Source organism: Typopeltis vanoorti, chromosome 21, assembly GCF_054136105.1.
Source record: "Typopeltis vanoorti isolate ZY-2024b chromosome 21, IOZ_Tvanoo_1.0, whole genome shotgun sequence".
Classification (NCBI taxonomy): domain Eukaryota; kingdom Metazoa; phylum Arthropoda; class Arachnida; order Uropygi; family Thelyphonidae; genus Typopeltis; species Typopeltis vanoorti.
In genome coordinates, this window is record NC_143569.1 from 71,931,130 (window position 1) to 71,949,157 (window position 18,028).

The 18,028-nt window shown below is 37.3% G+C and overlaps 1 protein-coding gene across 1 annotated transcript in view; it reads right to left on the reverse strand.

Moving 5' to 3' along the window:
- The window catches only part of LOC150094964 (serine/threonine-protein kinase 26-like), a 330,587-nt gene that overhangs the window by 70,802 nt on the left and 241,757 nt on the right, over window positions 1-18,028 (reverse strand). Inside the window, exon 7 of the mRNA XM_090411052.1 lies at window positions 9,621-9,766. Within this exon, the coding sequence (XP_090267178.1) occupies window positions 9,621-9,766 (146 nt within the window). The remainder of the gene's footprint in view (window positions 1-9,620; window positions 9,767-18,028) is intronic.

The following is an 18,028-nucleotide window of genomic DNA, read 5'->3' on the forward strand; positions in this document are numbered from 1 at the left end:
CTGTGTACAATCAAAGTCCTACCGGCTACTCTATTGTTATGTGGCTATCTCTCTCTCTCTATATTATATCTTATTCTACCTCTATAATAACTCGCCTTCTAATCTATTGTCATGCTCCTAAAATACTAATTCAGATTTATTTCCTCTTTGGATATTGGCAAAATTTATATTTCACTGTGCCAGCCAATATCCTATAACAGTAGAGACTCTTGTTCAGGGAAATAATTCAAAACTTAAACCATCTTCCTGTACTTCCTTCGATTCTAACTGCTGACTTACAACTCAAATAAAGACTAAGTATTGCTTGATATAATGCCCCATTGACACCATATAACTGCAGCATATTGAATAGCTTCTCTCTTGGCACCTTGTCATATGCCTTTTCCAAATCGACAAAACTTAAATACAGATCTTTGTTATATTCCCATGCTTTCTCGGCTATTTGTCGTAAAGTGAAGATCTGATCCTGACAGCCTCTATTTGACCTGAATCCAGCTTGTTCTTCACAAAGCTTTGCTTCCACAATTCTTCTCAACCGTTTCTCAAGTATACTTGCATAGATCTTGCCAGGAACACTCAGTAGAGAAATACCTCTGTAATTCTTACATTCAGTTTTATTTCCCTTTTTATACATGGGTACTATGAGAGCACTACTCCAATCATCGGGAATTCGTCCCTCTGTCCAGGCTTTCTGAACTATGCAGTGCAGCCACTGTAAGACTTTTATTCCACCATACTTCAGCATTTCTGGTCGAAGATCATCTACTCCTGCTGCCTTTCCACATTTCAAGCCTTTGATGGCTTCTTCTACTTCAAGTATGGATATGTATTCCTGACTGCATGCCTGGTCAGTGTTTTTTATCACTGTGTTGTCATCACTGCTTGTTTCATTTAGCAGTTTTTCAAAGTAATTACTCCATACTTCAAGGATATCTTTTTCTCCTGTTTTCATGTCACCTTTATCATCTCTAACTCCTTTTACAGCACTCTTTCCTCCATTCCTAAGCTTCTTCAACAACCTCCAGAATATTTTGCCACATTCTTGATATTTATTTTCTATATTCTTGCCAAAGTCCTCCCATGACTTTTGTTTAGCTAGTTTTACACACTGTTTAGCTTTCTTACATTTGTCTCTGTATTCTGTAAGAGTAAAAGCAGATTTATTTGCCAGGAAGGTTTGATATGCTTTCTTCTTTTCCTTCACTGCCTCTTTAACTTCCTGTGTCCACAAGGGAGTTCTGATTTTTTTATCTTCGCACACAAACTCACCACATGCCACTCTGGCAGAATCAATCAATGTTTTCTTCAGAGTTTGCTACTGAATCTCCAAGGTTTGATTCCTGTTCTCAAACTCTTTCATTTTCTTTTCAATAATCTTTCTGTATTTTAGTCTACAGTTCACATCTGAGAGCTGCTCAACTTTTATTCGCTTTAAAACTTTCTTACATGTTATTCTTTTCAATATGAAATTCAATTTTATCCTGCTCAAGACTAAATAGTGATCACTTCCAATTTCAAATCCTCTGTACACTCTGGTGTCCTGCACCAGGGAGAAAACATCACTATCAACAATAACATAGTCAATGAGACTTTTCTTATTCCTAGCCTCTTCTCTCCATGTGAATTTGTGCACATTTTTATGTTGGAACATGGTGTTAGTAATAACCAGTCCATGTCCTGAGTAGAAATCCAACAGATATTTGCCATTATTATTAGCTTTGCTCTTTACTCCAAATTTTCCCAAAATATTTTGTATGTCTCACAATCATTTCCTACTCTGCTATTTAGATCCCAACAAGGACCAACTTTTCCTTTTTCATTGTGTCAGTTGCTTTTTCTAAAGCGTCAAAAAATTCTTCCACTTCTACCTTAGTAGAACCTTCTGTGGGACCATAGGCACAAATAAGTCTCATTGTCCAGTTCCCCATTCTCATATTTGCCCACATTACTCTACTTGAGACTGACTGCCATTCAAGAAGATTAGTCTCATATTTTGTGTTGAATACTATGGCTACTCCTTCTTTTCCTTGATTGTCATTGCCTGAATATAACATTTTGTATTTATCGCTCAGAAAGATCTCACCAGTTTTGGTCTTTTTTGTTTCAGTCACCCCTATTATGTCGATTTGGTACTTATCTAATTCCTCAGCTAGCTCCATTTCTTTGCCATTCAGGCTTCTTACGTTGATAGTACCGATCTTTAACTTTGGTGATGTTGAGTTGGGGTTTGTTTTCGGATTTGTTCCAGTAGCTGACTTTTCGCTGTTCGCTCTGGTTCCCTGGCAAAAACAACGGGGGCCTTGTTTAACCGGGCGACGCCCCAGCCGGCATGAAATTTTGTCATGTTGTACCATCATTTTTTATTTTGGTTTAACCAATAAGAATACAATTTGGCCGGCTAAATCCCAAATTGCCAGCCTATCCTCGTTTGTTCAGTATCAAAGCAGATACCCAACAGGGTGCACCACGAGAAGGTGAGGATTGGACATTAGGTCAGAAGCCCTGGTCGGTTCTCCGCATTCCTTTAAAGGCTATGTGGAGGTCTCCTCTCAGTTATACAGTTTTGACCCTTAAGCACCCCTCACTTAAGCAATTATATCTAAATTCCTTCCCGCCAAAAAGGTTCAATTTCATAAGTGGTGGTTTGAATTCGTAAAGGTACAAAACATGTTTATTGGAAAACACAAAACATTTACAGTTATGTAAGTTTAAATACTCAATGGATCAAAATTCACTCTAAGTTAAGGGTAATACTAAAGCACAACGAATCAGAGCAAGCTAAATCCTTCGATTATGAAAGGATAAGATTAGCTTTAAGCAAAGTACTACTACTATATAATTCCTTTCACAAGTTACTCACAGAATACTTATTGAACACTTTCATTAATACTCTATCAATGATTACCTTAATTCTAAATTTCATCTAAGCAAGTCTAGTCATTCACAAATTACTGCCTATTTAACAACTCTTCTTTGCTCCACAAGGGCTTAATTAATTCAGTCAAATTCTCACTAAAAGTTCTCTACTAGTGTCCTTTAGTTACAACACACACAAATTTCCTTTTCTTCTAAACAAATTTTAACATAGAACGAAAACTCTTACTTTACCGGATCCTTTGAGATTTCATGCTGCCATCTCATGTAGGTCTGGATTATTGTACTGCATATTCTTCAGCTGTCTTTGCGCCTGGCAATGTACTACGCTTTTCTTTTAATCGTTTCCGACTGCTGCGTGCTGTCTACCACTCCGCAGGAAACTTTCTCCATTGGGACATTCTGCTAAGGCTCGATTCCACATAGGCCGTCATATCACGATCAGCTCCGCTTGAAAATCTTCAAGCATTCTCACGAAAAGAACCTGCCGTCCGTCATTACTGTAGCCGACCCACCGCTCTCTCTCACGAATCCTCCGACAAACTCCCCCTAAAACTCCAATCCGGCACTCGAAGATCAAAAGGCCCCCTAAAATGGCGTGCTTCGTCTTTTATTCGCCCTATTCGGGCGCCCTCTATTCAATGCGGTTTTCACCCACGAACCCCATCGTTCATGCCCCTTGGGTGATCCTACATTCTCGTTAACCTGTCCAGTTACATTATTCTAGGAAGGCGCTCTGACGTCATATTTCCGTGTAGGTATTGCCTCCATCGCTACACTCGACCGATTATATGCGATTATTCCGGATTACTATTATAAACTTTTCTCGGAATTTCGTAAAGTACTAGACAGCTTACTTGGGAATTACAAATAATTTAGCAATAACTCTCACTATATCGCACACATGGACTATACATTATTACAAGACATAAAACAACATTTTATAATTATTAGCTGATGTGCAGATATCTCCTTAATTAGTAGTAGTTTATTATGTTAAATCCTGAATGAAGAATTTGCTTGTAAAGCTCTGCATTCAGGATCTAACAATATGCTTTCTTCTTTTCCTTCACTGCCTCTTCAACTTCCTGTTTCCACCATGAAGTTCTGATTTATCTATCCTTGCAGACAACTTCACCACATGCCTCTCTCTGGCTGAATTGATCAGGGTTTTCTTCAAGGCTAGCCACTGAATTCTCCAAGATTTGGTTCCTGTTCTCAAACTCTTTCATTTTGTTTTCAATAATCTTTGTGTATTTTAGTCTACAGTTCACATCTGAGAGCTGCTCAATTTTTATTCGCTTTAAAACTTTCTTACATGTTTTGTATCTTTCTTACATCTTTTGTATCCAAAAGATAACAATTCATTCATTGATGACCCTTCTCTCACCAACTCCCTCCAATTGCTTTCTTACATATGCTCTATTAATTTCTCCATTATATCTTTTCTAAGGGTATTTTCATGGATGCTACTCTGCTGAACTAGTCATCATCATTATTTCTCCACTTCTGTAATTTCACTTGCATTCTAATCATGTATTAACATGAGCAACAGCTGGCAAGCATCCATATATGGTTCATCTCCAGACTGATTGAACCAACTTCTCATCTTTTTCCTTCATTCATATACTTCTGTCATTTGGAAAAGAGAAAGTCTTCGTCATTTTCCCTTAATGCATGCATATCTATCTCTTCAAGAAACATATTAAGTTTCCTTTTTTTCTCTCTAATCACTGCCATGTTATAGGTCATGAGATCTCTCATGTATGATTAATATAAAACAGATATTTTTCATTTGTCTGCCTATTTTCATAGTTGTGTTTTTTATAGCTGATTTTTATAACAAACTTGTTATTCAACTTAGTTAAAAAGTATTGATGACTATGCTGAATTTATTTAGGAGTATAACATCATCTGCATAAAATAAAGAGCTAAACTGAATATTTTCTGTTTCAATATCAGGTTTAATATGACTATTAAAATGACAAGCCGGCCTGGTTGGCCAAGTGATTAGCATATCTGCTCTCCAGCCAAAAGGCTGCGGGTTCGAGAACCACCGTGGGCATGGATGTTAGAGACTGTCTGTGGAAATACTAGTGATGGTGGTGGTGCCATTGGTGTAGTTGTGGTTAGTTGTAGTTTTTGGAGACAAAGAGTTGCAGAGTAGGTGCCCTTCCTGGAGGTGTCAAATAATAATATTATTATTTCTATCAGTACAGAAAAGATGAGTACAGACAGTGGATCCTTGTTTTACGTCTGGTTATATATGAAACTCTCTGTACCTTCTGCACTTCTACTGCTGACTTGCAATTCAAATATAGATTATGTATTTAGATTATACTGTTAGTAATAGTCAACATACGCACAGAAAAAAACAGAATTTATTAATTCCCATATACAGTAATACCCTGCCTTATGGTGCTTCACTTTACAATGATGTGCTCATATGACTGAACTTAAATAGTGCATTCTCCTGTTTTCTCAGCTGGGACCAACACACAAGCAAGCCAATGCAGGATGATTTTCACTTCTTTCTTTTTTCTGTATCCATGTTAACTGTTATTAACAATATACGAAGTAGATATCAAAAGTTTCTGGCCTGACACACAAAATTCGTGCCAATTTTAAAATGGCATGCATGACAGATAACACCATCTATCTAAGTGTACCAGTTTAAACTCTCTACCTGCATCATTCAGTTGGAGGCACTCATTTGACTAACACGTGGCACGCTAAGTGGCTGTAATGTTAAAAATTGAGTACCGATGTTCTGATTAAGTTTTTCACCAAAGAAAGGCTTTCTCCAAGTGCTATCAAACAGCAATTGGATGGTGTTTATTGGGAAACTTCACTTCTCCTTTATATTCCACCATGAAGGAACAGGCTAAACAGTTTAGCCTAGGAAGAGAGAGAGAGCATCGAAGATGAACCTTGTGATGGGCCTGTGGAAGTGATGACTGAGAAAAATCTCTCTCTTGTTAAGGAGGAACTGCTCAATGACAGACAGCTGAAGCTCAAAGAAATCTCAGCAAGGATGGGGTTTTCTATAACAACTGTCTTTCACACCATGCACGAGAAGCTTCACGTGATGAAGGTCAGTGCAAGGTGGATGCCCCAACTTCTCTCTTCAATTCAGAAGAAGCATCATGTGACCTGTTCCCGCAAGTTTTTAAAGCTTTGCCAAGAGAATCAGAGAGAAGTGTTAGAATCTATTGTCATCAGGGATGAAACCATGGTCCTTTATTATGATCCTCTTTCCAAAAGGGAATCCATGGAGTGGCACAAACCAGGCGAAGCACTGCCGAGAAAAGCCAAGGTCACTCAGTCCACCAAGAAGATCATGGCAACAATCTTTTGGGATTGCTGGAGAATTCTTGGTGGCATTGGTTTCAAGGAAAGGAATACCACTGTGAATGCAGAATATTATGCTTCACTCCTGCACAAACAGTGCGACAGTATAAAGGTGAAGAGACAAGGAATGCTGATCATGGTATTCACCTGATTCCTGACAATGCTCCAGTCCATACGGCTATTGTTGCAAAGACTGCAGTGAACTATGGCTTCCAAGAGAGTGAACATCCACCCTACAGCCCAGATCTAGGATCCAGTGACTATGTAGTAGTCACTGGATCCTAGATCTAGATCTCGAAACTGAAGAAAGACCTTTGAAGAAAATTTGCAGATGACAATGAGATGAAAGATGCAGTTTTAGACCATTTTGCAAACAAAAGTACAGATTATTTTTTAAGGGCATAGAAATGTTAATTCAAAGATGTGAAAAGTGCGTTGAAGTAAAGGGAGATTATGTTGAAATGTGGCACAGTTGTTTTCTTTCTATCACCGCTAAAGGTTAGTCAGGCAGGAAACTTATGGAACCACCCTCGTATGTCAACTACATGTTCATTTAAAAGCATTAGAATGTCCTATTTACCCTATACTAATGTATCATTTTGAAGAACTTTTCCCTTGGCACTTTGTTATTTACCTTTTCCAGATCTAAAAAACTTAAATATAGATCCTTGTTACATTTCTATGATTTCTCACCTAATCTGTCTTAAAGTGAAAATTTAGTCTAAAGCAAGCTCATTATCCCCCAAGTTTCTCTTTACAAGTTTTTCTATACTTCTTCTCAAGAACTAACAACATCCATAGGGAAAATACTCAGTGATTCTCACAATCAGTTTTATTTTCTTTTTTATGAACAACTATTATGAAAGCTAATCATACTTTTCACCTAGCTTTCCAAATTATAGAGTCACTGTAAAGCTGTCAAATTCCAGTCAAATATCTATTCCAGATGCATTTACACATTTCAGTGTTTTGATGGCTTTTTCTAAAATGTTGATTTATATACTCCTGATTACATTCCTATTTTCTACTGCTGTTTTGTCATTGTTTAGCTCTCATTTAAAAATCTGTCCAAGTAATTACTCCCTCCCCTCTGGGTATGTGTGTGCGTGTGCACGTGTGTACATGTGAATGCATATAAAGAAAGTTTTTCAAACTGAGTAAATAATTAATGTTATATGAATAATTAATAATTCGTTTTTTTTTTACAGAAATAACTTTTTAAGGTAAGTGAACCCATGATGAGTATTAAGCAATCTTTGTTCATTCTTGCTTTATGCAATATTCAGTGTGTAACTAATTATCTTAAAAATAATCCCAACATATGAAATCAAAATGTCAGTGTTGCAATAAATTATTTTATCCCAGACTGTGATTTTTTAATTGCTCTGTATATATGCATACCAGACACTGAATTAGAATGAAACTTCGCAGAAATCAGTGGTTACTTATAGGCATGCGATTGCCAATACTGATCCTTTTCAATTCCCTGTGCATCGTTTGATAAAATATGGGTCAGGAACAGCCTTCATTAAATGCTTTGGTCAACTACTGCAACAAATTGTCTTATGACCACAGTTACACCTCTTAGACAAGCAATATGGGTAATTTTTCCCACTGATTAAACACCAGAGATATCTCACCTTCTGAGAAACCAGTCAGCTCTGCTGTTTTCAACATCGTGGCCCCAGTCAGATGGATATCCACACTAAGATCTTTATTTAACTCCGAAAGATCCTTTATGTTTTCACATTGTGATCAACACTACTCTCAATTACTGAACAGCAGTATTCTTAAATAGTTGCCTAGAACATGTGGCGAGGCACACGACCAAATATTTTGCACAGAAACTGGGTGAATGAATTCTAGTAGTAAGACTTATATGTTGGTTAGACATAACTGGTAATTAATTTACGGAATTAACAACGCATATGAAGTATTTTAATTAAAGATAACTTTAATGAATCACTTCTATATTTCGGCAATGTCACATTGCCATCTTCAGGAACATAAAGATATGGTATGTGCACTAAGGAACTAACAAAGCAAATGAGGAAGAAAGTAAGAAACTACTTTTGTTCCTAAAGTCCTAATGGTGCCCTCTTGCGGGCTAATTTGGTAGTCTTGGCAGTTGGGCTGAAGTTCTCATAATGAAAGTCTCCCAAATTTGGGGCAGTTTCATGCACCCAAATTTGTTGAGGTTAGGAACGTTTTTTAGAGCTGCTGAAGATTCTTTGAATAATCTTTCGTATTTAAACTTGCTGCGATGGATTATTTTTGTTTTCTTCCAACGAATTTTATGATGGGTATCTAAGGCATGGTCTGCCAACCCAGAGCGGCTGTACTGGTGAAAACGGATGTAGTCTTGGTGTTCTGAAATCCTGATATTTGTTGTTCTGCCTGTTTGGCCAAAGTAGGACAATTTGCAGCTGCAAGGGACTTGGTATACACCAGGTAGGTCTAGGGGAAGTGGTTGGTCTTTGGTAGAGCGGATAAGGGATGCCAACTTTTTATATGGTCTGTAACAGGAAGTAAGGTCATATTTTTTGAGGATATTAGTTATTTTTTCAGAGGTGCCCTGGATGTAGGGGATAGTGATAGACTTGGTGTAGTCTTTAAAATCCTCAAAAAATATGACCTTACTTCCTGTTACAGACCATATAAAAAGTTGGCATCCCTTATCCGCTCTACCAAAGACCAACCACTTCCCCTAGACCTACCTGGTGTATACCAAGTCCCTTGCAGCTGCAAATTGTCCTACTTTGGCCAAACAGGCAGAACAACAAATATCAGGATTTCAGAACACCAAGACTACATCCGTTTTCACCAGTACAGCCGCTCTGGGTTGGCAGACCATGCCTTAGATACCCATCATAAAATTCGTTGGAAGAAAACAAAAATAATCCATCGCAGCAAGTTTAAATACGAAAGATTATTCAAAGAATCTTCAGCAGCTCTAAAAAACGTTCCTAACCTCAACAAATTTGGGTGCATGAAACTGCCCCAAATTTGGGAGACTTTCATTATGAGAACTTCAGCCCAACTGCCAAGACTACCAAATTAGCCCGCAAAAGGGCACCATTAGGACTTTAGGAACAAAAGTAGTTTCTTACTTTCTTCCTCATTTGCTTTGTTAGTTCCTTAGTGCACATACCATATCTTTATGTTCCTGAAGATGGCAATGTGACATTGCCGAAATATAGAAGTGATTCATTAAAGTTATCTTTAATTAAAATACTTCATATGCGTTGTTAATTCTGTAAATTAATTACCAGTTGTGGGTGAATGAAGTTTATGTACATCTACATAAAAGTTTCTATTTCAGTGGCCAGTATGTGTGTAACAGGATTAATAAAAAAAATATTATGAATAATATTAATAGTAATCATCTGACTTACGAATCTGATGCTTCAGAATCACTGTCACTCTGTCCACCACCAGCTGCTTTCCATCTTTTATATTTCTCAATTAAATCTATTAGATATGAATTCTTTTTGGCTTTACGGATGAATGGAAATTTAAGCAGTTCCTTTGCTGTTGGTCTCTATAAATATTTCAACATTTATCAAGGACAATGAAACTGCTGAAATCATAACGCTAAAAAAATAAGAAGCATTTATATTAAATTGTCATCAAAAAAGATCCATTCTTAACTAAATTTTAAGTATTCACCTCACATTCTAAATGTCAATTTAGAATGTGAGGTGAATTACAATATAAAACCGTCACATACCACAAACATTTTGTAAATATACGTACTATACTAAACCAGACAGAGTTAATGATTTGCTTCCAGAGGTGCCTTCATTACCTTTGGTAATGAAAGCACTGGGAATTATTCTAATAAGGAATTATTATGAGAATGTTTGAAAAGTACTGGGAGTGGTGTTCACATTTAGTATTTGAATTATATTTAGACTTCGACATAATCTTTCCTTTTCAAAGTGATATCCTTCATATGTTATATCTGAATGGCAATATATCCACTTCTCAGATACATCCATAAAACTGTTCAGGATCCCAGCAAGGGGAATCAAAATGTCAGAGTTACAACAAATTTGGTTTACAATCAGATCATTTTTATTTCAAAAATGTGACAAAATTATTCAAACTGATATTAATAATTCCACACAAGCTAGATAGGAATGAATAAACTTTGAATTTGATCTCTATTAAAATTTGACAAATAATTTCAAATGGACCATTTGTTATGAAAAATTCTCTTTCTCTTCCATCCTCAAGATGGAATGAGTTCCTCATGGATAGGAGTCTTTCATCATGCTTTGTCCAAAGCAAATTCTTTCATATGCTAACAACTCTGAAAGCCCAATGTAGTTTTAGGGGCTTTAAAATGCAATGCAGATATATAAGGCTGTGTACCATACCGATGGTGCCATACTGCAGAAAATGGATGAGATTAGAGATTGGAAGTGATGGTTGACAGTAGACTGAAGTTTAGAGGACATATTGCTAGCATTATAAAGACTGCACATTGTAGCTGCTATGATAAGAAGTACTCTAATATGTAAAGAAAAGGAAGTGGTTGCACCACTGTATAAAGCACTGGTCATACCACACTTGGACTACTGTGCTCATATCTGGCCACCTTGTTTTCAATGTGATGTGGAGATATTGGAGAGGGTCCAGAGGTGAGTGACTAAGACAATATTAGGACTCTGGAATGCTGGTTATGGAGAGAGGTTGAAGAAATGTGATTGCAGAGTTTGATGGATAGGAGGAAGAGAGATGATATGATAGAGACATTTAAGTTAGTGAGTGGATTTTATCAGATTTTACCAGAGGGGATTATAAAGAAGGGTAGAAGGTGAAAGCTACTTCTCGCACCTCTCATCACCAGACTTTTACATAACTGGAAGTTATGTAAAAGTCTGGTGATGAGAGGTGCGAGAAGTAGCTTTTTTACATGGAGAATTGTCAGTGAATGGAATGCATTACCAGAGTGTGTTGTTAATGCAAGGAGTGTTAAGGATTTTAAAATTCTATATGATAAATATGTTGTCAGTCGAATGAACCTCCCACGATGAGTCTGCTGACTCCATGGAGGGTGTAATAATAACAATAATACTAAACTTTGTACACAGAATCTCACAGGAGGTTTTTTTCCTTTCTTTTTCTCTCTCCCCCTCTCTCTCTCTCAATATTTTTTTTTTATTAAGGATCAAAAAAAAACTTTCTACGTAGAATCTCACAGGTGTTTTTTTCGCTCTCTCCCCCAAAAAAATGACAAACAACACTGCCCACGGTAATTTCTTCATTAATGGATATTGCATATCACCATTACCATTCTTGTGCACCACGATTAAAGATAATAATGCTGTCCACTCTTCAGTGGTAGGTATCATAGATATGTGATATGATTTAAAAAATGGGAGAGGGATCTTTGAATGAATACATTTTTTGGTGAGTAGGGTGTTTGCATAATTTGCTAAACCCCACTTCTGACTATTTCAAAAACCAAGGACATGAAATTGACTAAGTCATCCTCATCAATTGTTTTGATGTTCATTTGTTCACTAATATACCATTACAGGACACTCATCAGCTCAAAAAATAAATTTCCACATGATGTTATAACATTTATAAAATCTGTTTATGCAATCAGGCTATTTTCTTTATAAAGGAAAATATTTCAATCAGTTAAAGGAAAAGCCTATTTCACCATTCAGTTTGAGCACCATGTCTTTTTACTAGCATACTTTTATTCCCTAAACATTGTCTTTTTCCTATTTGGTCTAGCTCTCTGAACAATCTTCAGAAATTCCTTAATGAAATGAACAACTTCATCAACACATAAAATTCACAATTGCACATGAAAGATATAACTCTTTATCTTTTCTTGATTGCCTTACATGTCATCTTCCTGAGTAGTCTTTTAAGTTTCTTTGTTTATAGAAAGCTACCATTTTCCTGCAGATACATGCAGGGTAACTCACATCATCCAACTAGTAACAAGTTTGGTATTATCAAAACCTTTGCCAATTGAGTTCATATTATCTGTACCAATGAGGAATCACTTACAAAGGAAATTAATCATATTAAAAGAATCTTTTCAATTCTTACTAAATAGTTTAAGGAAACTACAACGTACAATAGAATATACATTAAAATAAATTTTAATACACTTCCAATATTTCGGCATTATCACAGGAACTTAAATACAAGACACATGTACGCAAGCACAACACACGGTAAATGAGGAACGAAGCTATTCTTTCTCCTAAAAGTCCTGATGGTGCCCCTAGCGGGCAATGTTGGTATTCTTGGTCGATTGGGTTGAAGGTCTTGTAGGTTTCCCAAATTTGGGGCCATCTCATGCAACCAAATTTGTTTAGGTTTGGATTGTTTCTTAGGGGTGAGGCTGATTCCATAAATAGCCTTTCATATTTGAATTTACTACAGTGTATTATCGTGGCTTTCTTCCACCGTATTCTATGGCGGGAATCCAGCACATGGTCTGCAAGACCAGAGTGGCTGTATTGGTGAAACCGGATGTAGTCCTTGTGTTCAGAAATTCTGATATTAACTGTCCTGCCTGTTTGGCCAAAGTAGAACAGCTTACAGCTGCAAGAAACTTGGTATACACCATGTAGGTCTAGGGGGGGGGGGGAAGGCTGGTCTTTAGTGAAGCGGATAAGGGATGCCAATTTTTTATAAGGTCTGTAACAAGAAGTTAAGTATGTTTTTCTAGGATTTTTGTAATTTTTTCCCGAGGTGCCTCGGATATAGGGAACAGTGATGGATTTAGAGTAATCCTTGTTGTGAAAGGGGGGAGGGGGGGTTGTGGTTTATTGGTTTCAATATGTTTTGGATTTTTTCTGGGGGGGGGGGGGTAGCCATTGGTTAAGAAAGTGTTGAGAATGTGGTTAGGGCATTGTCATTTGAACAGATAAGTTTAGCCCTGTTGAGTAGTGTCTTAATGACTCCATATTGTTGGAAGGGGGGGATTGTTGGTGAATGTATCTGCCTGTATGGGGGGGGGGGGATTTTCTATAAACTGAGAAAACCAAGGTTCCATCAGGCTGGCAGGTGACTAGCGTGTTTAAGAAAGGTAGGCAGTTGTTTTTTTTCCTCTTCCAGGATGAACTCGATTCTGGGGTGTTGATTGTTAAGTGTGTTAGGAAGGAGAGGAGTGCATCGGAGCCATGTGGCCAAATAGCGAACACATCATCAACATAGCGAAGCCATATGGTTGGTTTTTGTGGGGCAGAGTTTAAGGCTTTCTCTTCAAAAGTATCCATATAAAAGTTGGCAAGGGTGGGGAGAGTGGAGAACCCATGGCTGTCCCCTCTATTTGTTTGTAAAATTTTCCTTGCCAAACAAAATAGCCCGAGTTCATTGTGAACTGAAATAAGGGCTGTGATATCGGAAGGAAGTTTAGCTTGGATTAGCTCTAAGGATTCTTTGAGTGAGACATTTGTGAATAGGGAGGAGACATCAAAACTGATCATTATGTCAGTATGTTTGAGTGTAAGGTTTTCTATTCTGGCTTTGAAGTGGGCTGAGTTTTTTTTTATACGTGAAGGTGTGTTGCCAGTATAGTGTGTGAGGGCTTTGGCCAAATGTTTAGCTAGTTTGTATGTGGGGGAATCAATGCCATCCACTATGAGACATAATGGCACATTTTCTTTATGTATTTTTGGGAGTCCATATATACGGGGGGGTGGGTATGGAGTTAAACGGTTTTAATTTGTTAGCGATTTGTTATGGACAATACATAAAGAAATACATAAAGAAAATGTGCCATTATGTCCCATTGTGGATGGCATTGATTCCCCCCCCCCCCCCCCACACACACAAACTAGCTAAACATTTGGCCAAAGCCCTCACACACTATACTGGCAACACACCTTCACACACAAAAAACTCAGCCCACTTCAAAGCCAGCATAGAAAACCTTACACTCAAACACACTGACATAATGGTCAGTTTTGATGTCTCCTCCCTATTCACAAATGTCTCACTGAAAGAATTCTTAGAGCTAATCCAAGCTAAATTTCCTCCCAATATCACAGCCCTATTTCAGTTCACAATGAACTAAGGCTATTTTGTTTGGTAAGGAAAATTCTACAAACAAATAGAGGGGACAGTCATGGGTTCTCCAATCTCTCCCACTCTTGGCCAACTTTTATATGGAGACTTTTGAAAGAAGACTTATGAAGACATTTGGGAGAGACCTTCATCCTGCAGTGGATAATAATACAGGCTGATCATCCCTCAGAAAACCTGCCTGCTTGTCAGTCAGTGCCAGGTAGTTACATTGCATGCTTATGTGGCCAAAGTATTATGGTGAAACTCCATAAACTCAGCAAGTCTAAACTAGGAAATTATGGCACTAATACAGATCACCAAATTAAATGCTATCATATAACTCTTTTATATCATAATGCTTATAAATTTTAAAAATATTTAAAGAATTGTGTGAGGACTTTCTACTTCAGTCAAATCTCAACAAGATTCAATGTCTATTTCTGGTTTTCAGGAAGCACTTAATTGAGAGATTAATACATAATACGAGGGTGGTCTGAAAAGTTCTTGGCCTTGACCATAGATGGCAACACTATCGGCAAGAGATTTTACTTTCTTCTAAGTTGGTACATCTGTCATAAGCATCCATGTGAAATTGCAAGTCATTCTATCAAGTAGTTTGTTTTATACAGCTGTCTGAAGCAAAAGTGTTTGTATCCCTTAAAATGGATAAAATTGATTACTGTGCGGTTATAAAATTCTTTGTAAAAGGTTTAACGCTAAAAAAAGTCATTCCAAGTTCATAAAAGTTTATGGGCATTTTTCTCCTTCATTTTTGACAATTAAGAAATGAGCTGGAGAGTTTAAACATGGCCATACCAGCCTTGAAGATGATCCATGTGATGGACGTCCAAAAGGTGTAACACCAGAAATCATTGATCAAGTGCACAATATGGTATTGGATGACCGGCAAGTCAAAGTGCGTGAAATTGCTGAGACTATAGGCATTTCAAACGAAAGTTTAGGATAAATTTTGCATGAAGAATTGCATATGAAAAAGCTCTGCACAAGATGGGTGCCACACTTGCTCACAGCAGATCAAAATGCACTCGCATGAAAATCTCTGAACAGTGCTTGGAGTGTTTTAACAACAATAAAACTAATTTATTGTGTCGATTTATTACTATGGATGAGACTTGGATTCACCATTACACACCAGAATCCAAACAGTGGACAGAAGCCGGTTATTTAGTGCCAAAGAAGACAAAGTCAGTTCCATCAGCAGGAAAGATCATGGCATCAATGTTTTGGGATGCTAAAGGCATTTTGTTTATTAAATATCTTCATCATTATCATAACACTAATTACGGGTATAAGACCATATTGGTTTGTTCTGGTCTCATTGCCCAACCTGGCTGGCTGAGTGGTTAGCATGTCCGCTCTCTAGTTAGGAGGCTGCGGGTTCGTATCCCGCTGTGGGCATGGATGTTTGTAATTGTCTGTGGAAATACTAGTGGTGGCGGTCAGCAGTAGATGGCATTGATGTAGTTGTGGTCAATTGGTGGATTGTGAGTGGTGGAAGCAGAACTGTAGAGTAGATGCCCTCCCTCGATAAGTCTTTGGACTCCCTGGAGGTGACAAAAAATAATAATTATCCATCCAATATCCTTTTCTTGAGGTCTACCCTGCGTTCTCTTTCCAATTGGCTTATATTTTAGTATTTGTTTAGGATGTTAGGTGTTGGGCATTCAATTTACATGTTCAATCCATACGCGTAGATAGGCTTATGCGTTCGTCAGACATGTTTGTAATAGATTTTACGGTTTGATATGAATACAGATGATTAAGAAAATAACTATTTATTAACTTAAAAGCTAATATTTCGCTGGTATTATATCCAGCATCTTCAGAGCACACAACACAAAGTTTGTTACAAATGCAAAACAACCACAATCTGGTGTAACAGTGGGGCTAGTAAAAGTAATTGCAGCGTGCAACACAGGACGAAAGTCCTAATATGGAGCCATCTAGGTTTAAAATAAAAAAAAAAAAAATAAATAAAAAAAAAAAATCAAAGTTTTGAAATAGTAGTCCAAATGAGAGTCTTAGAAAGTTTGAAAAAATTAAATAAAATAAAAGTAATAAATGTTAATTTGGTCTTAAGATGACTGTCTCCCAAATCTTTGGTAGATTTATACAGCCATACTTGTTAAGGTTTGGAGTATGTTTTAAGACTTCTGTGCATTACTTTTGTTTCTTTCCAATTGATCCTGTGTGCAGGGGTATCCAAAGCACAGTCCGCCAGACCCGACTTGCCATAGCGACAGTGTCGGATATATTTTTTGTGTTCACTGAGGTGGATGTCCACAGTTCTTCCTGTCTGTCCGTAGTAGGCTTGCTGGCAAGAACAGGGCACTTCATAGACTCCTGGATGTGATAAAGGAGTGCATTTGTCCTTAGGTGAATGGATGAGAGTTGCTAATTTTATCATCATCATCAAATTCCTGCCATGTACCCTCAAGGGGTGTACAGGATATGACAGTACTACATGAAAAAATTACATCATTACTAACTTCCTATCTACAATTTTCCTCCAAATCAGTCTGTTACTTGTCAAGACTCCAACATTATCAGATCTTATATTTCTATCGTCTAAGGCACTTTGTACCGTATCAATCCACCTATATCTTGGTCTTCCTCTGGGTCGTTTTCCTGCCAACCTGGAAGAGAACACTTGTTTTGCTAATCTTTCCTCTCCCATTCTATTTAAGTGACCATACCATCTGAGATTAGCTCTGCTAACGCATTCCTGGATGCTGACAATGTCAAGTTCTTTCCTAATATCCTCATTTTTAATATGATATTGCCATTGATGCCATCTGTTCACGCCTCTAATCTTTCTCAGGACTCTCATATCTGCGGTCTCTAGTCTTTGGTCAAGTGTTTTACTTCTGACCCAGCTCTCAGATCCATAAGTTAAAATTGGTTTGAACACAGTCTTGTATACAGCTAATTTAGTGTTCCGACTAATTTCTTTCTTATTCCATATGAATTTATTCAATTGACTTCCCACGATACCAGCTTTGCTGATTCTGTTGTCTATTTCTATATTTAGTTTACTATCTTCAGTAAAAATTGTGCCTAAGTAGCTGAAATGTTTTACTTGTTCCACAGGTTCTCCATTCACAACACAGTTGACATTTTCAATGATTCTGCCTATTTTCATTGTCTTTGTCTTTTTATTGCTGACCTTCATACCATATCTATTACAACAGCTATTCAATTTAGTCAGAGAATCTTGCAGACTTGTAGCGGATTTATTTAGAAGTATAACATCATCCGCATAAAGCAAAGAGCTGACATTAACATCTCCAATTTTGATATCAGGTTTAATACCACATTCCTTCATAATGTGATCCATATAGATAATGAATAACAGAGGGGCTAATGTACATCCTTGTCTCACACCAGATTTAACATTAAACCATCTTCCTGTTTCCTTCAATTCTAACTGCTGACTCACAACTCAAATAAAGACTAAGTATTGCTTGATATAATGCCCCATTGACACCATATAACTACAGCGTATTGAATAGCTTCTCTCTTGGCACCTTGTCATATGCCTTTTCCAAATCGACAAAACTTAAATACAGATCTTTGTTATATTCCCATGCTTTCTCGACTATTTGTCGTAAAGTGAAGATCTGATCCTGACAGCCTCTATTTGGCCTGAATCCAGTTTGTTCTTCACCAAGCTTTTCTTCCACAATTCTTCTCAACCGTTTCTCAAGTATACTACTCAGTAGGTAATTCTCACATG